General features: G+C 40.2%; 1 protein-coding gene and 1 long non-coding RNA gene across 29 annotated transcripts in view; one reads left to right on the forward strand and one right to left on the reverse strand.

The window, feature by feature from the left end:
- The window catches only part of LOC126941064 (uncharacterized), a 93,958-nt gene extending 71,187 nt beyond the window's left edge, over positions 1-22,771 (forward strand). For 4 of the 7 annotated variants that reach the window (XR_007721073.1, XR_007721068.1, XR_007721072.1 and 1 more), the window contains one exon: positions 16,939-18,198. This is a non-coding gene — a long non-coding RNA (uncharacterized LOC126941064). Of the gene's footprint in view, positions 1-16,938; positions 20,629-21,864 lie in introns of those variants that run through there. The other 3 variants (XR_007721074.1, XR_007721071.1, XR_007721070.1) reach the window with 3 other exon arrangements.
- DTNA (dystrobrevin alpha) overlaps positions 6,251-26,587 on the reverse strand; it is a 403,482-nt gene continuing 383,145 nt past the window's right edge. For 11 of the 22 annotated variants that reach the window (XM_050767231.1, XM_050767222.1, XM_050767221.1 and 8 more), the window contains 6 exons: positions 22,767-22,926; positions 19,870-19,959; positions 17,950-18,118; positions 15,494-15,626; positions 12,883-12,931; positions 6,251-9,892 (listed from right to left, as the gene is read on the reverse strand). In XM_050767231.1, the coding sequence (XP_050623188.1) occupies positions 12,914-12,931; positions 15,494-15,626; positions 17,950-18,118; positions 19,870-19,959; positions 22,767-22,926 (570 nt within the window). In that variant the 3' untranslated portion in view covers positions 6,251-9,892; positions 12,883-12,913. The remainder of the gene's footprint in view (positions 9,893-12,882; positions 12,932-15,493; positions 15,627-17,949; positions 18,119-19,869; positions 19,960-22,766; positions 22,927-26,587) is intronic. The other 11 variants (XM_050767211.1, XM_050767223.1, XM_050767215.1 and 8 more) reach the window with 2 other exon arrangements.

The raw sequence follows: 26,587 nt of genomic DNA on the forward strand, positions 1-26,587 counted from the left end.
ACTCAAATATCTGGTTATACTTGATTGTCTGCTCCTGTTTAAGAGTGGGGGTCTAAGTAGCTGATTTGTAGTCTTAGCATATGAGTGGAGCTGATTGAACACGAGCTTTGCTTTGGGGTGCTTTGCTTGGGCCCATGTCAGTATGTCTAGGGCTTTTCTTTTGGATTGGTCAGATGCCCCAAAGAAGGCTCTTTCATCTCTGATCTGAAGGTAAAAAGGCCTGACTGCCAGCGTTCTGTGTGTTGAGAAAGGTGGCTGGAGGGTCTCAGAATTTACAATGTATAGGATTACAAAATTCCCATGTGTTTGTACGATACTCATCCTTCAGTTAGGCCTGGTATCCTCTAGAGTAGACCAGACCCCTCTATCTTGCCCTCTCTGTAGTATGAACCTCCTGTTTTCACTTGAGTGGGAGAAGGACAGTCACCCAGTGGGGTGAAGAAGAGAAGAGGATCTAGGATTTGTTTCCTCAGGAGCTTTCAACAAACTCTGTTGTGTGTCCCATTTTCAGAGGTACCTGGTGCCAATTCCTGAGACTTGAGGATTCTGGTTGGTTCTCAGCACAGGAGTCGGCCTGCTCTGATTTGCTAGGTTAGTGACCATGAGCTCATTTGCTTTCCAGTTTCCAAAATGTTATTTCCTCTTCCATTTTCTCCAAATGTGTGCCTTTTAAATATATTATCCAGAAGCTCCTACTCTTTTTTCTGTGCGTATTTCTACATAGTTGAATGTTTCATATAATTTTTTTAAATCCCACTTTAATGATTGTTCATAGCAGACACAAGTGTTTGATCCTGTTATTAAGTTCTTCAGTCATTTATAGAGCAGCTTTATCAAGATTCAGTTCACACATCATACAATTCATCTATTTAAAGTGTACAAATTAGTGATTTTTTGTAGCATATTCACAGTTGTGCAACCATTAACATAATCAATTTAAAAATATTTTCATCCTCCCCCAGAAAGAAACCCCATATTCACCAGCAGTCATTCTTCCTTTCTCCACAACACTAAGCAGACACTAATCTACTTGCCTCTGTGGATATGAATATGCATGTTCTGGACACTTCATGTAAATGGAATGATACAATATGTGGTCTGTTTTGACTGATTTATTTTACCTAGCATAGTCTTTTAAAGGCTTATCCATGTTGTTTCATGTATCAGCATGTCATTCCTTTTTTTTTTTTTTAATATGGAGTCTCACTCTGTCACCCAGGCTGGAGTGCAGTGGTGTGATCTCGGCTTACTGCAATTTTCGCCTCCTGGGTTTAAATGATTCTCCTGTTTCATCTTCTTAAGTAGCTGGGATTACAGATGTGTGCCACCACACCCGGCTAATTTTTTGTATTTTTGTAGAGACGGGGTTTTGCCATGTTGGCCAGGCTGGTCTCAAACTCCTGACCTCAAGTGATCTGCCTGCCTTTGCCTCTCAAAGTGCTGGGATTACAGGTATGAGCTACTGCACCCTGCCCATTTCATTCCTTTTTATCATCAAATAATTATTTCATTGCATGTTTATACCAAATTCTGTTTATCCGTTCATCAGTTGATGGACATTTGAATTGTTTTCACTCTTTTCGCTATTATGAATAAATGCTGGTATAAATATTTATGTACATATTTCTGTGTATACATGTTTTCATTTTCATAGGAGTAGAATTGTTGGGTCATATGGTAACTCTATGCTTAACATTTTTCGGAATCGTCAGACTATTTTCCAAAGTGGTTCCATCATTATACATTCTCACCAGTTCATAACCATTTTAATGTCTATGCATACATATTTATATGCTGCAAAATATTGCATTGTTTAGATATACCATGATTCAGTTAACTATTTTCTGTTGTCAGATTTTTAAGTATTTATGTTTGTGTCTAACAAGTTTAATGTCTTTGAAAGTCCATGATGTGGTGCTATTGAGTTGTAAAGCATGAACGTTTTTGAATCTCTCTTCTACCTCCTTCATTGCCCAACCCCTCTGCCTGACTACCCCACCATACACAATCTTTCACAGGTGCATATTTTTAGTAGCAGATATTCCACTTTCCCTAGCATTGACTGACTTTGCTCATTTAATAGGTTTTTAAACAGGTATAACACAGTTTTAAATTCCAGTCATTTTATTCCTAAATAGGCTGAATATATTTTTTCATATTTATCTTTGAGGTAATTTACTTTTGTGTGAATTTTCTGAAAACAAAAAACTATCACCTTCATTTTATAAATAAGGGTCACAAGCTTCAGAAGGGAAAAAGGGAAAGGAAATGAAGTTGTTGATCTTCCATCATGTTCTGGAACCTTGCTAGGTGCTTTGTATGTACCTTTTCACTTAATTTATCTCTGAAAGTAACCAATAGGTAAGATTAAACAAACACATATTGCCATAAAGTGGCACAGTCATTTTTTAAAGTTTATTTTTACACATCAAAGAGGAGGGGAGGGTTTTATAACTTAGCCTTTCTTCCTCTGAAAATAATGGAGGCAGATGAAATTGCGGAAGTCATAAAAGAAAGGCTCCTCTTCCAAAAATAATGATTACATATATCCTTTTCACTAAAAAGCTATTTAGAGAGTCAATAGGGAAATATTTTCTATATCAACTTGGTTGTTAGAAGCCTATCAACAATATGTAGATTGTCAGCACTATCTTTGTGGATTGATCTCACCAAATGGAAACTAGGAAAAGGAGCAGGCTTGCGAGGGTGTGTGGAGATGGAAATCAGAATCAACTCTGTGGATTTATTATAGTACTCAACTCCCTTGAGGCTTTTAGAGGAAAAGCAAACATGACTTTTCACTCAGTGTTCCTGAAGATTTCATTAAGAACATAGGAGTTCTTCAAGCTTTAAAATAGCAAAGAGATTCTTTGAACATGATTAAATCAATTCAAGTCAATACTCATGTGACAGGTTAATTCCCTGTTCTTATCTTACTTGACTTATCCGCTGCATCAACACAGTTGATCACCACCACAGCTCCTGATTTTATTCCTACATTTCTGACCATTCCGTTTCAGTCTCTTTTATTATCTCCGTAGTGATGATGTCAAGATTTTTAGCACCAGTTCAGACTTTCCTCCTGAATTTCAAGCCTGTATTTCCAGTACTCCTCCCTCTTTTCACTTGAATGTTTAATAGGCATCTCGAAGGTATTATGTCCAGAAATTAGCTCCTGAAATTATACCCACGCAAATTCTGCTCTTTCTAGTGTTCTTGGTCTTAGTAGTTTAACTTAATTCTCCCAGTTATTTGGGCTCTCAGACTACTTTATTATCCTTATTTCTTCTCTTTCTCTCACAGACATCCAATCTACCCACAAAATCTGTTGGTTGGACCCTCAAAACATATTTAAAATATAACCATTTTTACTCTACCCTTAGTCTAAACTATCATTATTTCTTTTTGTTTGGATTATTGCGATGATGTCCTAACCAATCTCCCTGAAAAATTGTGAAATTTATTTCTATATTTCCAACAGGCACAATGAACTCTAGGTAGAATAAATTCAGTGAGGTCCACATCAAGACACATTGTAATCAAACTGTTGAATGTCAAAGACAGACAATCTTGAAAGCAACAAGAAAGTAGCAACTATCATGTACAAGGGAATCTTAGTAAGATGAACAGTTGGCTATTTATCAGGAACTATGGAAGCCAGAAAACAGTGGACATATTTAAATTGCTGAAAGAAAAAATCTATCAACCAAGAATTCTGTATCTGGCAAAATTGTCTTTCAAAAGTGAGGGAGAAATTAAGATATTCCCAAACAAACAAAAGCTGGGGGAGTTCACTGCAAGTAGACCTGCCCTGAAAGAAATGCTACAAGGTGTCCTCAAGTTGAAATGAAAGGACACTAAATGGTAACTTGCAGCTGTATGAAGAAATAAAGATCTACAGTAAAGGTAACTACATGGGCAAATATAAAAGCAAGTATTATTGTGTAGTATAATGGAGAATATATGTGGTCTTTCTGGTCTTTGTACCTGGCTCCTGGCACAGAGCTTCAAAAGCCCTTGGAATTACCTGGGTGACAAGAGTATATCTTTTATGCTAATGAGGTGAATCTCTGTAGGCTCCTAGATAGCTTCAGAATGGGGACTGGTCACCGGAAAGATCAACCACATGATTAGATGATGGCAACATCTGGGAAGGGTATCTTTATGTTCTATATACAGGAATCCTCAAAGTCCAGGTGATGCTAGTTCTGTTGGTCACTGGACTGTATTTTGAGCAGCAAAGAAATAACATTTGTTAAAACTGGTCAGACCATATCACCTGAAGCGCTTATTAAAAATACCATCCAGATTACCTGACCCTACTCTACATCTGCCAAATCAGAATTAATCAACTTCTCAGGAGGCTTTCATAATTCAATAAATTTGGGAAATGCTGAGGTAGGGCAGAGCTAAATGTGGCGCCTAAGAGATGAAGTGGTGAGTCATTGAAATACAGCCCAAAGGGGTGTGGACAGGAGCTGCTGGACATGCCCTTGGCTCTCACCTTCAAAGGGAAGTGAGTGGACTGTGTGAGTTCCCTCTCGTGATTATCTCAGGTCAGTATTTGCCTTTGTAATTGATGGAGAACCTCTTTTTTTTTTTTCTTTTCTTTTTTTTTTGAGATGGAGTCTTGCTCTGTTGCCCAGGCTGGAGTGCAGTGGCCGGATCTCAGCTCACTGCAAGCTCCGCCTCCCAGGTTTACACCATTCTCCTGCCTCAGCCTCCCGAGTAGCTGGGACTACAGGTGCCTGCCACCTCGCCTGGCTAGTTTTTTGTATTTTTTAGTAGAGACGGGGTTTCACCGTGTTAGCCAGGTTGGTCTCGATCTCCTGACCTCGTGATCCACCCGTCTCGGCCTCCCAAAGGATGGAGAACTTCTTTTTTTTTTCTTTTTTTTTGAGACGGAGTCTTGCTCTGTCACCCAGGCTGGAGTGCAGTGGCCGGATCTCAGCTCACTGCAAGCTCCTCCTCTCGGGTTCACGCCATTCTCCTGCCTCAGCCTCCCGAGTAGCTGGGACTACAGGCACCCGCCACTTCGCCCGGCTAGTTTTTTGTATTTTTAGTAGAGACGGGGTTTCACCTATGTTAACCAGGATGGTCTCGATCTCCTGACCTCGTGATCCGCCCGTCTCGGCCTCCCAAAGTGCTGGGATTACAGGCTTGAGCCACCGCGCCCGGCCAGGATGGAGAACTTCTTAATTTCTCTTTCTAGTGCCTCTAGAGTGTTGACAGCTGTTTCCATGGACTTCAAATCAATCCAACCCTGTGAGCACAGACTTTCAGCACCACAGAGTCAGATTTCCCAAAAATGCTATTCTTGAAGGGTGGAGCCAGACTCACAGGTCCTGTAAAGAAAACAGATCTTTGAGCAAGTGAAACACCCAACCTTCCATTGCATGGGACTCACAGAGGTTCTGAGGGAGAGATGTGAATGGAAGGAGTGATTATCACTGTGGACTCTATTTCTTCCATCTGTGCATGCAAGATTTATATCTGTATGTGTTTGTTTTAAAGTTTTATTGAGGTATAATTGATATACAATAATCTGTACCTATTTAATATATACAATTGGATGAGTTTGGACATACATATACCTGGGAAACCATCACCATAATCAAGGTAATAGACATAGCCATCACCTCCAAAAGTTTCTTTGTGTCCCTTTGTGGTTTGTTTCTGAGATAAGAACACTTAACATGTGGACTCTTGACACTCTCCTTGGATCTCTTAATTTGATTGCTGTTGCTGTCACCACATTGACCTCCTAGGCCTGCTGATCCTCCTTTATCACTAGCTCTAGAAAAAAAACAAACCAAACACCACAAATTCATTTATTCAGTAATTCAACAAAAAAACCATTGAGCACTTAATATTTGCAGAATACACGGCTAGATGCAGAGGATTCAAAGAATTGAGTGAAGTCACATAAAGTGTTAAGAACAGTGTGTGATACAAACATGAAATGTTAGCTGTTAGAATTTCAAACTCACTTCCATATCAATTATAATAAGGATTTCCATCAACAGCAGAATAGTATTTCTATCAGATACTCGCAGATGCTAATAAAACAGTAGAATGGTTAAAAACCATGTGTCCCCCAAGGCAAGAGAAGGTGAGCTATTTTGCCTCAGTGGCTCAATATTCCATCAATGGGTCCTGCTTTAAACTGCAAGTACTTACCTGCCTTCCTTCTTTCCCAGGTTGCTTTAGGAAAGATTCATTGAAACAAAGGAATAAAACACCCAAGATATAGTGTTTTTAAAAACATTTTTTAATGAAGAAATAATTCCACTCCAAAATATAGACACACAATTAAATAGTTTAATCACTTCAAAATATAACATGTCCCCAGGAGGTTCCAACACACACACACATACACACAAAACAATACTTAACAGCAATACAAAAATCCATACAATAGTAGGTTTTTTTTTTACAATACCAATGAATATTGTGAAATCTTTAGTGTCTCTGAATTATTTCAAATGGTGTCAAATTGCAGTAGTCATAATTAAAAATGTCTTACAGTTAATTCGCCTCAAGATGTAACACTTCTGATTTTTTTTTTCTCTTTTTGGTTCAAAAGTAAAAATGCCCTTTCTTCTAAGGACAGTGGAGTTCTCACTTGTGGCTCCTGGTGTGGAATCGAACCAAGGTGAATGCAGCAACCAAAGGTTGCTGGATTTACAAGATCTATCTATAGTTAACAGCCAAGAACTAATAAGGGTGGACAAAGATGATCAAAATAAAAGCAGACATCAGTGCTAAATTATGATGCAACAGTTTGGCTCATGCATATAAGAAAATACATAGTATATCACAACAAAGGCCACACACTCTTAATGCAATTCAGTTCACATTACTACTTACAAATGAACCTTCCCTGCCTTATAGTAGATCATTCGAGAATCCATTTTTCACAATCTCCAGCACAACTCCCTCTGACCAACCAAACTTACCCCGACTTCCGTCCTGACCAACCACAACTGTTTCCTGAATCCCATGCAGTAGATTTCACCTTCCTCCCCTCCTCCATTAACATGGCGCTGTGGGGGAGGGTTGGCTGTGTTAGACCAGTGCTTATTAATAGGCTACCAGCTCTGATGGAGATGGATGTGCAATTCATTGTGGAACAAGAAAGAAACAACCCCCACAAGATGTAGTTGTATCTAATGGACACGACAAGTGAAACCTGCTGGGTTTGCACTTAGAACAGGCCCCAAAAGTAAATCTGGAGAGCCAAGGAAAGAAACCCACCAAAAAACACAAAACCCCAAAATAACACACGCCATTTTGTCTCGGTTACAGGACAGGGGTGCTTGAGTCTGGTCTCAGTGCTGACGTGGAGCTAAGAGAAAGAAAAGGTGGCTGGTTAGTCAGAAATTGGTCATTGGCGGCAGTTTCCAGAGTCCTTGCAATGGCTTTATATGATGGTATCAACAACCATGTGATGGAGTTGGTTGGCAATGAAATAGCTATGACAACGGGGAAGGTTATCAGCAGAACAGTTCAAATCTTAGACGAACATTTTGATGTAGAAACACAAAGAAACAACATATGCCAGCTCGGTCCAGTCAGTGGTGGAGTGCCACGTGCAGGATTTAAGTTCTGAGTTCAAGAACTACCTGGCTATGATTTCGAGCTGACAGCATTATAGGTAGCTGGGATGTAGTGGTTTTCAGTACTGAGTATGAGGCACCAGTGGCCACCTGCTCCATCTAGAGAGGTATGGGTTCACAGAGGATGGGCAGTGGAAAAGAGATGAACATTAAGACACCCCAACAAAACCCGCAATAAAAATCAATCTGTGCAAAGAAATCTGAGAACTGTGCAGTTGTGCCACTTTGGTGTCAGCCTGTGCTTAGGGACATTTTTCAGGCGGGTTCTCTGGAGAGATGTATGATTAAGTACGTCAAGGGACAGGATGGGCCTCTCACTAATGCCAATCGAGTGCTTTATCCCCAAGGCAAGTGATTTGGTTTCAAAGGGCAGCCAAGGAGATGATGTCTGACCAAACGCAGACATGTGAACATCGTACAGCCGCCCTCTGCAGAGGGGGCATGAAGATGTCAGGACTCGGCTGGGCATCCACCAACTACGAACTTTTTATGTGGGTTTGGAGAAGGTTTTTGCCAGTCCCAGAAGCAAAAGTGAGTCACAGAACCTTTCTTGCTTATTCTGAATAAGGCCTTTTCAGAGACTTTATTATACGAACTTCATTCTAAAGCAGTAGTTCTCAACCTTTAGCGAGCATCAGAATCACCTAGAGGGTTGATTAAAACAGATTTCTGGACCCACCCCCAGAGCTTCTGATTCAGTAGGCCTGAGGTGGGACTTTAGAATTAGTATTTCGGAGACCTTCCTAAGTGTTGCAGATGCTGCTGGTCCGGGGGACACACTTTGAGAATTATTCTAAAATGTTCTCTCCTTTCTTTTAAAGGAGAGACAGGAATTCCAGAGAAACTGCTAATTTAAGCCTAATGTGTTGAATATGTCGCAGGCTTTTTAAAAACATCAAATCTTGAAGCAATTAGAAGATTACTTTTTCATTTTCCCCAGAATTGAATTCCCAAAGGAGGTCTTTAGGGCCCTCTAAAGAGGGTCCTTAGAAAAGACTATCCCAGTCTTTTATCCTCTTGTCTTTGATAGTTCTGTTGCACTTCAGCTTTTCACTGAGTGCAAAATCCCAACTCAACTTAGAAGAGCCTGTCTCCTTTCACATGACCACAGAAGGCTACATGCAGAACACCAGGTGGCCAGCTAAGGCAATCAACATTCAGAAATAAAAGGAGAGCGAACGTTTGCAAGCGCACTTTAAGCCTGTACATTTAAAGCTGAAGGCCTCCAAACAACTTGATAGGGGAACTTGTGAACGAGCAGTGCTGTTAAAGACATGCTTCCTAAAGCCAAAACGAGAGGAACAAGACCATGGAAGAGCAGAGATAACTTTAGTCCGTTTGGGGGATCTTATGGCACCTGTGGTTTATAAACAGCTTTAGTAACGAGTATTTCAAAACATAGTTCACAGTTTTTAAGAAGATCTGTGCTGATTTTTAAAAACTAGATTCTATATAATTTGAATGTTGCCTTTTTTGAATATGGTATCTATTTGGAAAAAAATATTTACACTAAATTCTATGGCTGATTTGTTAGAGTATCTTGAAAGAAAACAACCCCAAGTTGGAAAGAGGCCCCAAAGAATAGATTATTCCTGGTGTGTTTGGTTCAAGTCACTGCTCACAGAGACTTGGAGTCAACTACAGACCGTGCAGGCCAAGGACCCTTCTTGGCTTCCAGGCTCTGAGTTTGTACACTCAGGAACCAAATTCTTCAGGGTTAGTGAATGATTGCAAGTGGTTGTTTTTTTCCAATTGCTGTGAAAAAAAATGTACAGTGTATAATAAACTGTTTTGCTAAAATCCAAACAATTCAGAAATCAAACGTCTAGCTATAAACAGTATTAATATTGTCATTGTAAACTGAACAGGTTCAATATCATGTGCAAAGGTTTAAAATGCTTGTTAATACTGCCATTGTGTATAACAGCAGCATGGGTTTTCAGCCTGTGTTTGTTTGCTTTTTAACCAGAGATGAACCATGTTACAGAGGATGTAGCTGATAAGTTAACTTTGAACAAAAGTCTTTTTTTTTTTTTCCTTCTCGAAACACACACCTATGCACTAAAAATCTTAGAACAAAAAGTTAGCTGCACTATAGTCATCAGAACACATCTTTAGGGGTGGGGGGTTTGTCGGGAGCTGCTGGGTGTGGTGGCTCCTCTCTTCGGTGAGGCTGCTGCCAGGCTGCTGTCTTCCTCCTCTGTGTGGCCACAGGGCTCTCCATCATCACCAGTTTTCATGTTACTTTCATCATCTGTCTGACTATAGCTTGCCTGGGAATAAGGAATGTGTAATTTTTTTTAAAGATGCAAACTGTTTCTAAATTAGGGTTATGAAGCTTAGGATCCCCCCATTTCCCCAATACAGAAGAAAGCACACATGCGTGCACACACACACACACACACATGCACACACACACTCCTTTCCTATGACAATCAGGAATTAATGTCCTAGGACACTGTGTGCTATTGCATCTTCTGGAAGAGAGGACAGGAAGTCCTCTATGTGGATCTCTTTCTTAGTGGGTACCGGAGGCGTCTGGAGGGGAAAAGCAACACAAACAGAAATATTTGTGCTGTCCTTTGGACAAAGAGATAAAACCAGTGACCCATCATTAGGATGCCACGTTGGTTTTTAAAAAATCTACTGTGGATGGTCCAATCCTCTATTTTCCATTAGGATGTGAGTGGCCAAGGAGAGTGGTGTACCATGTGGCCAGAGGATGTAACAGGAACAAATTCAATACCTAAGTGGGCCAAAATTGAGTCTTGGAGGACCCTAAGCTGAGTGCCATTATGTATCCTGTTTCTTCAGAAGTGGCTAGTTGAAAACCAATAAGCCAGGTTTTAAACTATTCACTCTTTTTAGTATTGTATGTTGATAAGTGCGTGCTTATTTTCAAATAGGTCTAAAGCTCTTTTTGAGCAGATGTTGCATCTTCTATGTCTCTGGCATCCACCTTCTGCCCCTTCCCCATGCAAGGCTCCCTCTGCCTTCGCGGATGGCTAATGTCAAGCTGATGAACTGGCTTCAGACCCTTGGATAAGAGACACATATACTTTGGGATAATTTCTGGTCTTGCAGTATAGTCAGGAAGTCTAAACAGAAATATTTTAATAAAATAAACAAGTCTAAAATGTACCTGTACTTCTTGGTTACATTAAGAAAGAGTACAATAGGATAGAGCCAGCTGCAAAAATGAAAAGCCACTAGTTTTTGTAACATTCTATCAGGTTTTAAATGAATTTGCCTATGTGGCTGATTGAATGACAGGCTGGTTCTTGTTCAGAGTTCTGTGGAATTCCAGCTAGGTGGACTACAGGATGCAGTAAATGGCAAAGACTACAACTGTCTAATTTTTCACTGCTAAATTTGCAACAGAAGATTTAAAAAATGGCCTAGGAACTTCTAGCGTACTGACATTTTTGGCTTTTAGGTACCAAATGCTACTTTTTATCTGAGTTTAAGGCAAGCACATTTTATTAGACTTTCAAAAATATTTTTCTAAGAACTAGCTACTGATGTTTAAATAATGTGCAGAACAACAATGATCAAATTGCTGAAGCTAAGAGAAAGAAAATGCTATTAAAGGAAAAGGCCTGCCCCTTGGGACTAAGTTTGTTATAACTGGAGTGAATATTTTCAGAAACGGCTCCTGGGAATTTTTTCGTTCTAGTCAAGAGAGCATGTGGCGTGGCACTCTCAAATCCAAGAGAGGCAGAATAGAGAGTGGTCAACGAGCTCCTTCCTCACCGCTCATAAAGTATATAATATGATCATAGCAATTACTCCGTGATTTTCACTTGCTTAATTTTAACCTGAGGACTGAGACAGGATGTCAGTAGCATTTGCATGAGCATGTATTCTTTCTTAATTAGTATGTCATTTAACAGATATTTGTTCCTTTTTCAAATTATTGATAGCAACCAGCATTGATAGCATTACTGTCCACTACACCATAGACTTATGGGATTCCATGGTTGGGAAAGCTCAAATGTTTGGGCCAGTGCAGTCAGAATCCTTTGAGAGGTACATTTGCTTTGAACTATCATGGGGGTATCTAATTGGCTATTAACTGGAGCCAGAGAAAAAAATCTAGACTTATGGAACAGTGTGGCCCACAGTGTGCCAAGTCATCACATGTAGCTGCATCCTAGCCTTGTTTATAAAAGTAGAAGAGAGAGGAAGCCAGTTCTGGGTCTCAGTGTTTCCCGTACACTTAGGTAAACACTATGGCAGCTGCCAGGTGTTGAAGTGCTATAAAGCACTGAACATAGGGGCAGGCATACATGTGAATGTTCATAATAAATGATAATGTGCCTTGCACTATGCCAAGCTCTTTAAAAACTATATCCCAGTGAGTAGGATGTGGTTTTTAATACGGGCCTCTTCTGTGGTGATACATAATACCAGCCTCTTCTGTGAGGCTATTATGCAATATGTTGTACAGAGGAAACTGAGGCTAATACAGGTTTAATAATTTGCCCAAAGTTTTGCTGCTAGGATTTGGTGAAATCCATATTTGAAATGGGTCTATTAGAGTCTGGCGCCTAAGGTTCAGACCACTACAGTCAAGTGATTCTGCCAGTCCAGTGCTAATCTCTCTGCATTAAAAAATTACTGAGGATCTCCACATATTTAGGTAGGGCTTTGGAGTGGTTTCACATGCCGTGAAAATCATATTTTAAATTAATTTATATACTGCTGAATTCCACAATGGATTTGAATCAGGTATTCCAAAAACATACGGCTGCAGAATTTTTCCTCTGTTTGGGCTCTTTTGTTCTTTTTAATAATGCATGGTTCTTCTTTCACTCATTGAGACACACACATTTGATCTCTTGAGCCCTAGGTATAGTATGACTAGTAAGCTGGCCCATCTCTAGAGGTATTGACTTTTCCTTTTCAAGTGCTAGAGTGGCTATAAACTCTGATATTGTCATGGATTGGTGATGTGACAAACTTATTGGTAAGTTTCATAGCCACAGAGGATTACTGGAACATCTCTAGGTTTAGAAGTTTTGTGCCAATTTTTCTAGCTAATAGAGTAAGAAGTCAACTCCCAAGGATGTCTGGCAAATCTCCACTAGTTTATAATGAAACACTCCATAGACTGAGATGATTCTTTGATATCAGCAGGGAAGGAGGATATTTTATCACATAGAAAGAAATGACTAAGAGAAGTGATTGTGAATTTACATTACAAGTTATCAGAATTGAGTGTACAGTGGCCATATTTCCTCCTAAATAAGACGGTACTTACTTGAGAGGAGTGTGATAAAAGGATATTGCATTCAACCTTGCAAGCTGACCTGTGGGTGACAAAGGACACAAACGAGAAAGGTGACACGTCAAGTCTGTGATGCAGTCAAGCTGGTGAATTATTTGGCAGGAAGCCATGCACAAAGACACAAAGAGAGAGAGTCTATTGAATGAGAGTAGCGTTCCAATCCATCCAACAACCATATGCTCACAGAGCATTCAAGGAAAACCACTTTGAGATCCTCCAGGGCATATGTTTTCAGTGGAGATACACAGGCCTGTTACATTCTCCCAGCCTCTTCCCTGTCCTTTTCTTAGAAGTCATGAGGCATGGAAAAGAAAGGAGAGGGAAAGGGAGCTTAATATTTACGAGCGATGGTAAAACCTCCAGTTGAATCTTAAGTCATTAGTAGAAATTTCCTTCATTTTACACATAGAAGGTTACATTTTTAATTCATTCAAATGAATAAAAATCTAATATTTTATATGGAATAGTGTAAGCCTGCCTCCCTTAAAGAAAAAAAAAAACCCTAGAATTTCAGTTACTGCTGCCACTGAAATACAGAAAGTGACATGAGCTCAAAGAGGGAGGCCTAATAGACGCTTCTGATAGCATGAACCAGAACACTGGTTATTTAGCCACATTTTTCTTTCTTTCTTTCTACACAGCAGAGCCTAATGAGTTATGTGTAGGAATGCCATCCCTCAGAGTTCCCAGAGATGCCCTGGCAGTTTCATTGCAGGCTGGTTTCCTTCTGTGGAGGAGCCACAGAAGGCGCAAGGAAAACTGCACTCTCCACGGGTTTGCAATCAGACAACTTTGTTTCTGAAGCGTGGGAGCCTGGCTCTACATACATAGTCACTTCTGTTTTTCTTTTCCCCTCTTTCTTTGGTATGGCTAGACCAACATTTTAGTTGCTTCTGAAATGTGGTGGTTAAACTGAAAAGGCAAATGGAACATTCCAAAGAGGCAAAACTTTGTTTTTATATTGCTGGGATGGAATTGGCGGGCTTCCGTTTCTCTCCTGCTACAATCTTCTTGGAAAACTATTTCAAGGCTTTATCTATAGACATATGAGAAATAGGAGATAATTTATTCTTTCTGCTTCTCTCTCTTTTTTTTTTTCAATAACAAAGTAAGAGAGGGCACCCTAATAATATGCAGAAAGGCTGGGTATGGTGGCTTATGCGTGTAATCCCAACACTTTGGGAGGCCGGGGTGGGAGGATTGCTTGAGACCAGAAGTTCAATACCAGCTTGAACAATATGGTGGACCCTGTCTCCACAACAAATAAAAACATTAGCCAGGTGTGGTGGTGTGCACCTGTAGTCCCAGCTACAGGAGGCTGAGGTGGGAGGACCGCTTGTGCTCAGGAGTTCGAGGCTGCAGTAAGCTATGATCGTGCAACTGCACTCCAGCCTGGGCAACAGAATGAGACCCTGTCTCAAAAAGAAAAAACAAAACAAAACAAAACAAAGAAACAAAAAGCAAAATAATGTGCAGAAAACTTGTCTGGCCATTCGACAGAAAGTCTGACAGGATAAAATAACCAATGAGGCCCAGGAAAAAGCTGGTCTCAACCAGGCAAACATCCCTGAAATACCAGAACCCCAAGCAAACGCCTGTGAATTAAAGGGAAAAGGAACACATGAGGAAGACAAACAAGGCAATAGAACGATCTCCACGGGGAAATGCGTGGCCTTTAGGATGAGTCGCTAGTTCCATTTATTCCCAATTGTATATGTCATGTTCAGTGAATTTTCAGGTGGCTAACATACTCCAGTACATCTGAAAATCTGTCCGTCCACACCTTGCTGAACACAGGCCTGCAGTTCCCCCAACATTTCTCCATGAGGTTTGCCATTCTCCTACTTACACTTGGCATGAGGTGGGCAATGAGGAAGGCTGAGGGCAAATAATTCAAGGGAGGTGATGGGTTTATGATTATTCAATTTTCTTGTGCCCTGCTCTTTGCATCCATTTAAAAATAATTATGAGAAAAAGCATCTTTCTTAATGGGCCTGAAAGAGTTTGGACTGTTAGTTACCATGTTATTTTCCAATATAAGAAGGCCACTTATCACTTTCTATGGCGGAATTTAAAAGAATACATGGTGAGTGACAGTTATAAGAAGTGGGTGCAGTGGCTCACACTTGTAATCCCAGCACTTTGGAAGGCTGAGGTGGGCGGATCACGAGGTCAGGAGTTCGAGACCAGCCTGGCCAATATGGTGAAACCTCGTCTCTACTAAAAATACAGAAATTAGCTGGGCGTAGTGATGTGCACCTGTAGTCCCAGCAACTGGGGAGGCTGAGGCAGGAGAATTGCTTAAACCAGGGAGGCAGAGGTTGCAGTGAGCCAAGATCACACCACTGCACTCCAGCCTGGGTGACAGAGTGAAACTCTGTCTCAAAAAAAAAAAAAAAAAAAAAAAAAAGCATTTAATATTTGTACTGTCTAGAAGACATGGATTAAGGAGTAAAATCAGCATATTTTGGAAAGGGAGGGTGGAAGGAAGGAGAAGGCCCTGATTCTGCAAGTCATGTCAAAGACCCAGCTACCAAGGGGTTGAGGCAGAAGAGGTGGGGTGGGTGGGCCTGGATCCCGGTACCTGATAGGCTTCATCCTGCAGCTTCTGTTTCAGGTATTCCTCCATCTTGAGCTCATTCTCCAGCTGCCGGACAGAGTCATTTTCGTAGTTTTCATCCTCAGGCCGCACATAGGAATCTGCATCCTCCGTAACCCTGAGAATAAACCACAGATGACATTTTAGAGTGAATCTTAAAAGAGAATTACAAGTGGGATTCGTGTGTGAGCTGTAGTTTATTGGCACCTTTATTTCTCCTTAGTTCTCCAAGTCACTTTCATGTCTTCTTTAGTAATACCTAAAGAAAAACTTGGAAACATTTTGGAGGTTGGAAGCAATATATGATCAAGGTATTTTCATACACAATTTTTTTATGGCAGTTGTGGTCATAGGTCATCTCTCTTTTTCCTAGGGTTTACTGAAATGGGTTGGCCCTTTAAATGTTCTATAATTTAAAAAATGGCAAACATCTTTTGAGGGGATACAAAGTTTTCCCAATCAGAGGGCTCTTTTTATTCTTCTTCAAAATAGAACCCAAGATCACTTTCTGTATGGAGAGTGAGCCCTCTAGTGAAGTAATGCTTAAGGACATTTGGTTTTAATTTAGTCTCTTTTGTGTTACCCACACATGCACATACACATATGAATGCACACCACATTCATGCCTTATTTTTACAGAATTAAGTCTAAGAATATCAGCTAGTCGATGCCAGGAGGGCTACTAACCCATAACTCTTGATCTTAGCTCTAAATATGAAAAAAAAAAAAAGCATTTTAATTATCCAATTCCACTCTGAAATAAATAGTTAAAAATGACTTCATTCCCTGATGTGGAACTCTGTCTCCATCTATTCATCCTAGACTATGCAAAGCTCTTCATGGGGCTGGACATAAGCTTGCTACCTAAATCAGAGGACTAAAAGATTCTCAGGGTAAGACACAAGGATATGTTTAGACAATAGAGATATTAAATTATTCCCTAAAATGAAATAAGTGGTCAAGAAGAAGTTTCTAGGCTGGAACTTGAACGTCGTTGTTCATGTTTATTTATAGCTGTACAACTTGTTCTGGTTATTTTTGGAGGTTTGGGGCCAGCCTAAATGGGTCTGCCTAGGCCTCTGTTAACTTTCCTTCCCTAACTCCTGAGTCACATGTTGGTAGCTGGTACTGCCACTCAGCGTACCAGGGCTAGCAGATTAGGGTGGCCCCAACAGCCTTGGCCTTTAGAATTGGGACAAGGAAATTCTAGCTAACTGCCATATAAATGCTTAATAATAAAAAGTCAAATAGATATGCATTTACCAGACAAAACAGATGACAACTAATTCACTATTTTGAATAACAAATCCAACAATTCTAGAATACAGAAGAAAGGACAAGAAAGCAAACTCTATTAAGCAGCAGCGTACTGCCATGTTAAGTCCCATTATAATGGTTTTGTTTTGATCCTATTCTCTGCTGCTTCACAGCTGACTCTCAGACCACAGCTCTTGATAATTCTCCATGATTACTGATCGTTTATTCACTGCTGGGATTGGGAGCCAGACACCAGAAAGGCCTCAGGTTAGTTTCTTCTCTGAGTCTTTAACATGGCCAGTTTATTTTTATACACTAGTCTGAAGTACTTTTCGTATTAAGCAACACCACCCTTCTGTAGTATTTTTAGCGTTCAGACGCTCCCTCCCCCAGGTTTTGCCCACGTTTCCCGTAACTCCATGAACCATGGTCTCCTAACGGGCCACTTTCTTCCCTTCTTTTGTTTTCCTCCTTTCCCTCCCAAGTTGGGCTCTGCAGCTCTGTCCCAGCTTTGCCTTTGTTTCTCAGCTTTGGTTTTTTCTGCTGACTACTTTGAGCTGATCCAGGGTCACAGAAAGTCTAGTGGTCACAGGACGTCACTGATGCTGCTGGTTTCTGACAAGCTCCAGAACTGGGTGGAAACTTTCGCAAATAAGTCTTTAGAGGGTCAGATGTATACATATTCAACAAGTCAACCAAACTGGATTTCTTTATAATGAGATTTTATACATGTACTTATTTCAATTCCAAATATTTATATGATGTTGTTTACACCAATTCTGAACAGAGACCTCTCCAATGTCATGGTATCCTCTAAGTGCAAATACAATAAGTTCAGAAGATAGGATGATTTATCTCCTGAAGTAGTCTGAGTCCTAAAAGGGTGGCAGCAGTTTTTTAATACTATTTTGTATAGAACTAGCACTGTGCCTTGGGCAAGGCAGGCTCTTGATAGGCACTGGTTGGTTTAGGTTATTGATAACTCTCTGGAAATTGTAAGAGGGGAGATATTACAATGCTGAATTTATATGTAGCACCATTCTGTATCTCTGGCAGAAAAGAAAACTATGTCACCCCTTTTGAAGGTTAAAAAAAACCCCTAAACAATTATGCTTTTACTTTCTTATTGCCTCCTACGGATTGTTTTGTTACTGAGAAAATGCCTCCAAGCGGAAGATACTCACATGTCGCCACGCATGGTACTTGTGGTAGCTCCACTGTGAATATACCCAGGTTTTCGAGCATGGATTTGCGCTAGAAAAGCCTTTTCAGAGGTTGGTGAGGGAACAAGATCCTCAAACTGAGTCCGTGCAAATTCAGAATCCACATTACTCTCTGTTTCACTCCCAACCTCTAGCAGATACAATTGAAGAAATAAAGAGTGACTTGTTAGATTTTTTATGACCTGCAAATAAGGGAGTAGGCTTAACAAATCAACCTGTGCTGTGTAAAATGTTAACCAGTTATCATATTTTAATCAAGTACATTTTTATTTTTTCAAAATACAAATTGATATTGACGTGAATTACTACAAAATCAGTTGGTATACAGCATTTTTTAAATCTCAGAAATGTTATGAGGAATTTTTTGCCATCTTAGTAACTGACTTAACTTTTTAAAACTTCTGGTTTTTCCCTTCTGTAAGAGACTTAACTAAAATTGTTACTTTTGCTTAATATTACACTAATTTAAGAAATATGAGTTAAAACCTAAACCTAACCATAAAGTATTCACCTAAAATGCCTCAAATATGAACTTAAAATATGAAGTGAACCCTATCACTTAATACTTTAAAGAATTATGAGTATAAACTAACAGTGCTTAAGACTGCTACACCAAGGATAACTTCATACTCATCATTTGCTAGGGGCATGGCTACCTGCCATTAATCATGATGTATTAACTACTATCATTTAATTCTGTTTGGTAATCTTAATTAGTAGCAACAATTTTCAATTGAGAGGCTTTAAGAAATTTAAGTCCAGGATTTTTTTAATACTGAAGTTTTATTTCTTATAGCTGTTGTAATCTCTACCATAAGACCATAGTCTTGCCAGACAAATCTCTTGCTAGGTCGGCCTTAAGGAATAGACGGAGATGCATTAGTAACTGGTAGGATATTTATTTGCATATTCATACTGCTAAAGTTTTGAACACTCTTTGTAGTATTAGGAGGATAAAAAGTCTCCTTAAATTTTATGCATTTATTTCTGGGCAGATCTATCTTCAGAGATATTGCAAAGGTAAATTTCAATTTGAAATTCAAATTCAAATGATCAGGTGTTCTAAATTAATGAAACCTAAATAGATGAGGGCTGGAAATCCCAGCACTTTGGGAGGCTGAAGCAGGATGATCATTTGAGCCCAGGAATTCAAGACCAGCAAGACCCCATCTCAAAACATAAATAAATAAATAAATAAATAAATAAATAAATAAAACATTTGACCCTATAAAATAACTTTAGCATCATGTTGTTTTAGGTCACCATAGATGTGAACAGTGGCTGTCTTTGGATTCCAGAATTATAGGTCAGTTTGAATATTTTTCGTTGCTCTTTTCTGCCTTTTTCAAACTTTCTACATTGAGTATGTATTAATAGTCTTTTAATAAGCAAAATATAAACATTACTTTAAAAATCTGAATAGGCCAGGCATAGTGGCTCACACACTTTGGGAGGAAAAGGCAGGAGGATCACTTGAGGCCAGGAGTTTGAGACCAGCCTGGGAAACATAGCAAAGACTCTGTCTCTATGAAAACAAACAAACAACATTAGCCAGGTGTGCTGGTATGTGCTTGTAGTCCCAGCTACTAGGGAGGCTCAGGTGGGAGGATTGCTTGAGCCCAAGTGTTTGACATGCCAGTGAGCTATGATGGTGCCACTGCACTTCAGCCTGGCAACACAGAGAGACGCTGTCTCAAAAAACAAAACAAAAATAATAAAAAAAAAAAAAAACCCTCAAATCTGAATGGACCAACAAAATACCACGGACAGCTTTAAACAATCTTTTGATATTAGACAATGAGCAGATCTCTAGGAGAGGCCCCTAGCACTTACGGACCCCTCCATGATGAGCAGACAAATGAAAGGGAATCAGGAGCTCACCAGAATTCAGCTCTTTCACAAGAGAGGACATGGTGTTAGTGATGGAATCCGCAGCCACTAGCAAGTCATTCCTTAAATTTCTTCTTGAACCTTCAGGGAAGAAGAAATAATTTAAAAAACCAAAGCCTTCCTTTTATCCTAAATTTTTATGTTGTTTATCTTTCCCATTAATAACCTAAAGCAAGAAAACTTCTAAGACTTCTCCTTTTCAGAAGTGCTTTGGTTCATTTCCTGAAAAAACAACAACAGCAACAAAACACCGCTTAGGGCAGTGGGTCCTGCGGTAAGAAGACATGGATAATGATGGAGCTTCATATATTATTTGTCCAAGTGGGGACAATTTTGAAAGTGAAAGAGAGCAGTATGAATCAGACTGGCTGACCTGGCAAAACTGGGATGGTCCCAGGTACACCAGTGTGTGTGGTCACCCTTCTTAAGAGTAATCCTGGCTGGGCGTGGTGGCTCATGCCTGTAATCCCAGCACTTTGGGAGGCCGAGGTGGGCGGATCATGAGGTCAGGAGATCGAGACCATCCTGGCTAACACGGTGAAACCCTGACTCTACTAAAAATACAAAAAAATTAGCTGGGCATGGTGGCGGGTGCCTGTAGTCCCAGCTACTCGGGAGGCTGAGGCAGGAGAATGGTGTGAACCCCGGGAGGCGGCACTTGCAGTAAGCCGAGATTGCTCCACTGCACTCCAGCCTGGGCAACAGAGCAAGACTCTGTCTCAAAAAAAAAAAAAAAAAAAAAAAGAATAATCCACACAGATGAAAAGTCAGGTTTGCCAGGAGAGCTGTGCCTTCCTAGCTGCTATTATTGTTCTTGCCCTTACCTGGTGGCTGAGCACTTTTGATTCTGGTCTCTACTAGGACATGCCCTGTCTCCTATCAGGGCTCCTGGAGCTCTTCCTGCCAGTATAAGTACCACTTGGGAATAGGAAACCCACATGCACTGAATGCCCCCAGAGTGTGAGAAAGGGGTGAGGATTCTTGTTTCTTCTGCCAAGACATGGGCAGATACATGTCTGATACTACGAATTGGAACTTAGACTATGTTTCTTAATGGCAGAGAATGATTATTCTTTTGTTTCAGGCACACTAAGGTTTAAATGGATGCTTGTGATCCAGCCTGGGAGTAGGGAAAGTAAAGAGAGATAATTACCATAACATCTTTGAGAAAAAAATGGTTCAAGATTCCAAATACCTAACTTACAAATGAACTTAGGTGGCATGAACTCTTTATAAGTTAAAGGCTGCCTACAGGCCACATTTCATTCTGTCGTTTTTCAGAAAGTAATACTAACTAAAAATAATAAATATGTTTAAATTTAAAAAAATCACAGTAGTTAAGTAAAACATTTATTATAATGGAAATCACAAATTGATTTAAAATATGGTAAATTTCTTTAAAATATGATTTAGAGAAGGGATATTTTTCTTTCTAAAAATTAAAATAAAAAGGTTATTTTGTGAATTACATTTTTAAAAACTCTTGAGTTATGTTCAGTGCCTAGAAGAAAAAGTTCTAATATAGATCCTTCCTTTTCCCTCATAAGAGAGTACAGAGTTCATCATTGTCTCTCACTGAAGTGTGTTAAGATTTTATCACCCCTCCACATGGATGAGAGTACCTGTTTCCTCGCACTCTTGCTATCCCTGGATATTATGATGTTTCAAAACACTTTTTTAATCTTCTAGGCAAAAAGCGATACTTATTAAAACTTATATTTCTGCAATTATATCAGAGGTTGAACATCTTTTCATATATTTATTGGCAATTTCTCTTTGTTCTTCTGTCTGTCCGTATCTTTCACCTGTTTTTGTTTTGGTGGTGTCTTTTCTTTCTGATCTCTACGTGATTTTTGTGAAATTATGAAACTTGATTGACACATATGCTGGAAATGGTTTCCTCAAGACTGTTTTCTGTCTTTTAACTTTGTTTATGATCTCCTTTGCCTTAAAACTCATAGTCAAACATGTCTCTCTTTTCCTTAGATCTCTATGTGAAGACTTTGAAGAATGTGCATGATAGATTGCTAATTTAAAGAAAATGCAAATTGTAGACCCCAAAATGCAATGCATGATCCTATTTGTGTGAAAAAAACCAGAAAAGAGTATGTGCCTATAATCACATCCTTAAACATATCTATTTACACATAAGCAAAACTTTGGGAAGGATCAAATTGTTAGTAGTGGTTACTTCTGGGAATGAAAGCTGCCGGGTGAAGATCTACAGAATGATTTTTTTTTTCTTATTCTCTACAAATTTAAAAAGTGATAGTAAGAAGAGGTTTTAAAAAGTGTTAAAAATATTTCTAAATTAATACAGTCACTCTCCCTGTCGTGGGAAAGTGCTGGCTGGCATCCCCATCCCTCTTTGTACTCCTCTAACTGCAGAGGCCTAACCCTGTAGCCCTACCTTACAGAAGCAATGGTTCAGCTCTTTGGGGAATCTGAACAGGGAATCTGTCAAATGACTACATGTCCTTCTTGCTTACCTCATTGCTAAAGAGCTGTGATTACTTATCTCAGTCTTGACTTTAATATAAAGAAAAGACAATATGAGATAAAATCTCTAAGAATTAAAAAAAAGTGGATTACATTTATGAAGTTTTCTGGGGGTCCTGGTGAAAAGATTTCCTGTCTTTTGATGAACAAAGACTTACTAAAAAATAAGACAGGGTAACAAAAGCCAAAGGAAGGTAAAATGGTGAAGTGAGAACAAATCGGGGTAGGGAGTTCCCAAAACGGCTGGCAGGCCCGGCTCTGACACCAGCCGTGAAAGACTCTTCAATATGAAGTCACCTGTTGCTCTGACAACTCTTGACCACTCAACAGACCTTGGTGACCTATTTGTCACATAAAAGCAGACCACAACAAAAAATAAAGCCACTTACTTTGTGCAAATGCCTCCTGTACATCTCCCCCTACCCCTGTGAGGGAGTCCTGCGGCGTGTGCGTCGGGGTGGAGCAGGCTGACGCTGACCGGACGGGCATGGGAATTGGCCTGCTGATGGTGTGGCTGGGGGAGGAGCGGGGAGAGCCAGCCCCCTGAGTCTGGAGAGACAATGCGAGTCATTAATTTGCTTTCCCAAGAAAATGTCATGTATCATCCCCACTGCCTCAGTTGATGGTTGAAAACAGTGACAATGAAATTTCAAAGCAGGAGGAAATCCTAGGTAATTGAGTTGGTAATCCTAAAGCTAATTTGCAGGTGCAGATAATTTAGGCTCTTCTACGTAATCTGAAGTTTGGGTTAAATATTGAAAGCCAAAAATATTAGTAGAGCATTGCTCTACAGTATATGAGACGTGTGCCCATAAAATGAAGGTACTGTTAAATGCAGATAATTACAAGGTGTGGATACTTTCTCCTTGAAGGAGAAGGTCTCCCAGGAATAAGAAGACATTAAGGAGAAAGTTTAAAATACAAACTAGAAGACTATTTGGAATGGATGCTTTCTAAATTTTCAACCTGACTATACTAGCATCATCTTTAGAGGATAAGAGTTTAAATCATGTCATACAATATTGTGCATATTAAGTCTCAAATTAAGAATCAAATGAAGTGTAAATTGTTTTCTCTCTATTTTACAGTAAAAGCTGATTTTGTCAAATTAGTGACTCAGGAATTCCAATGGGGAAGAAGAAGAAGAAACCTTGTTTTCTAATTTTTTGGTATTATTTCCTGCAGGAAATGTCCTTCTCTTCTCCTACGAAAAAGCAGTATTCTATCAGGACAATAAGAATAGTAGGATTTAAAGACGAGTAAAGAAAAAAGTAGAAAACAACTAAAGGAACTTATTTTTGCACTACAGTTTTTGGCATGAAACTATTCTGAGACTGTCACACCTCGAATCTTAAGGATTTGTCTCTAAATGAGGTGCCTTGTAAATATTCTCCCTGTTTTAATAATTAGTTGATAAAAGAAGTCAGTCACATGCGTAAGAAAATGCAAAGAGACCCTTGAGTGCATACACAACAGATTAGGTGTTCACATCAATTCCATCCCAATCTGTTTGCTATGGTTGCTAGAGTGAGAATTCTTCTCCAGCAAGGCCCAGAGAGTCATCATTAACCCATTCAAACTCCCAGACCAGAGCAATGCTCTGGAATATTCCATTTAGATATTTGCTTTGGGTTCAGTGGTTTGTGGTTAAAACACACCACATCAATCCTGAAAAAATGCCATGCTGTTAGCTCCAGGGCTCAGCATCACACATAATTGTTAAAGCCATCAACAGAAAAATCCAGAATTAAAAATGGAGCAAAACAGAACAGAGCACAGAAAATATCTCATGGGGTGCCCAATGGGCTGAGTGTCCCATTCTTTCACTCTCAACAGTACCTTGTAATGGTCTGTCCAGGCCCAAGGAAGAGAACTTTGCCCAGTTGTGATGCTTTTGCAGCCTGCTTCCCTCGGCCTGCTCAAGGAGGGGTCTGGTTTTCCCCAGAAAACTCTGGCAGCTCAGCCCCATTACCTTGAAACCTTCTGCTTCTGAGCTACCACTACATCCTTGACCTTCCCATGCCAATAATAAATAATTTCACATTTGCGTTAAGCTTTATGATGTTCAAAGGGTTTTCACATACACTCTCACTGATTTCTCTCCATGCATTCTCACTCTGAATGTGAAGTTGTGGAGCCCAGTACTCAGAGAGGTGAAAATAATTGCTTCATCAGGAGACAGAGCCAGAGCAGCAGGGCTGGGGCTGAGCCCAGGGGCTCTGAGTGCCCTGGGCTGCAGGAGCCTTGATGGCCATGGCTGGCAAAAAGTCCCTCAATGGAGACAGATGCTGATGAAGTGCCCTGAGCTCTTCCTACTTTGGCAATTCCTCTTGTACATCCTTTTCGAGGCAGGGCCCTTAGCAGGGCTCCTGAGCCTTTTGTCTCTGTCCTCTTTATTAAGGGACCAATAATCACAGCTGGGAGTGGGGACTAGAGAAGGGAAATTGGACGGAGTGGTTATTAAGAAGTAGGATTCTCTTGGCTATCAGTGTGGGTTACATTCTCATCCCTGGGGACCCAGATTGTCTTCCATGGTGGGAAGTTCACAATAATAATACAACTCCACTTTTGTAAGTAATTCACAGTGTATTAAGCACTTTTACATACACTGTTTTGTTTCATTTTCCTAGTACAATGGTAGGAGTGGTACTATCCTATATTTGAATAGCAATTTGCAGTCTGTAAAGCACTTTAGCCCCTCATACTTCATGTAATCCTCTTAACAACCATATGAGGTATTATTATTTCCACTTTATATATTAGTAAACTGAGGCTCAGAGGAGATAACTGGATTACCCAAGGTTTCTGAGCAAGAGAATGCCAGAGATTATCCCTAGTCTTTAGACTCCAAGCCCAGGCTTCGCCATGCTGATTCTAAGGACTGTGGGCACTGTGGCCAGCCATCATATGCTTCCATCTATGCTTCACTAGTGTAGAAAGGTTTAGCAGCCTGAAGAGGGAACAGGCGCAGGGCACAGACCCAGCACGACCACCTTGTGGTGCTGGAGCAGTGTCCTAGGGGTTCCTGCTACTGGGCCAGGCAGTATCTTTTAGTTGCTGGATCACAGAAAAGGTGTGTGGATGCTCAGGGTGGTGGGAGGGCCTTTGGACTGTTTATCGATTGGTACAGAAGTACAGGCCTACAATCTCTTATTTGCAATTTTGAAAGCCAAAAAAGCTCTGACAAACACTGGTCATTCCATAATGAATTTGGTCTTAATGGATGTGAGGCAACTGATAATGATATCTGCATCATATTGCTTTTCAAAACTAGATAAATTCTGAATTCTGGAACATGTCTGGATCTAGTGATTTGAGATATGGGGCTATGGACCTTATTTCACTACTTTAATGTCTGTTCCGGGGCTGTAGTGCACACCAGCCTTGATTATACCTCTTATACCAGGTTCTCCAGGGAGCTGGGGGCTCCTCCCTCTAGGCAGCATTTGTAAGTAGACTCATATGTCTGGCTCTTCCACCTCCTTTTCTGTGAGCCTCTCCCCATCTCTTAGTGCACTGGGCTCCTCTGCTAATTCCTGTGGGTCTGAGGCATGCCCCACCCTACCTCTCTCTGCTCAGTGCCTGGTCTCAAAGGCAACTTTTGCTACTCCTTTCTGTGGGCATTCTTTTTCAAAACTCCCATTAGTGGTTCTACATTAAGAAGAAAATAATTGGCTCTCGTTGTGTGTTAACAGAAAAACAGTTGACTGAATCTAAATTACACCAATGTGTGAATGATGAATAGCCACCATTTCCCAAGGGAATCTCTAATTGGTGCAATTTTGTGCAGTATGATTATGTGAAGAATTTAGGTAGAAGATCCTGTGCTGAAGAGAATAATCAGCTGCATCTTTCCCACAACTGGCAACTCCCATGTCACATCCAGCCTTTAACCAGACTTTTGGGGGTAGGACACTGACCCTGGGTGATCACGGCTCCATCTCTCCATGTCAGGACACTGTCCAGTTCGATGCATAGCATCTTCCTAGTGCCTACCCACTGTGAGGAATGCCATCTCTGGCCTTCCTTTCTGTTCTGTTCTTGTAGGAACACTAGGAAAAGGCAGTGGCCTCCTGGCATTGGGGCAGATCAGTGATGATGTCACTGAGTTTCATTTTCACAGGAAGTGGCCTTGGTGGAATGGTGGCTTCCAGCCTGGTCATGAGGCATAGTTGTCTGCTAACAACTGTAGAAGAGTTAGAGTGAATAA

The sequence above is a fragment of the Macaca thibetana genome, chromosome 18, assembly GCF_024542745.1.
Source record: "Macaca thibetana thibetana isolate TM-01 chromosome 18, ASM2454274v1, whole genome shotgun sequence".
Classification (NCBI taxonomy): domain Eukaryota; kingdom Metazoa; phylum Chordata; class Mammalia; order Primates; family Cercopithecidae; genus Macaca; species Macaca thibetana.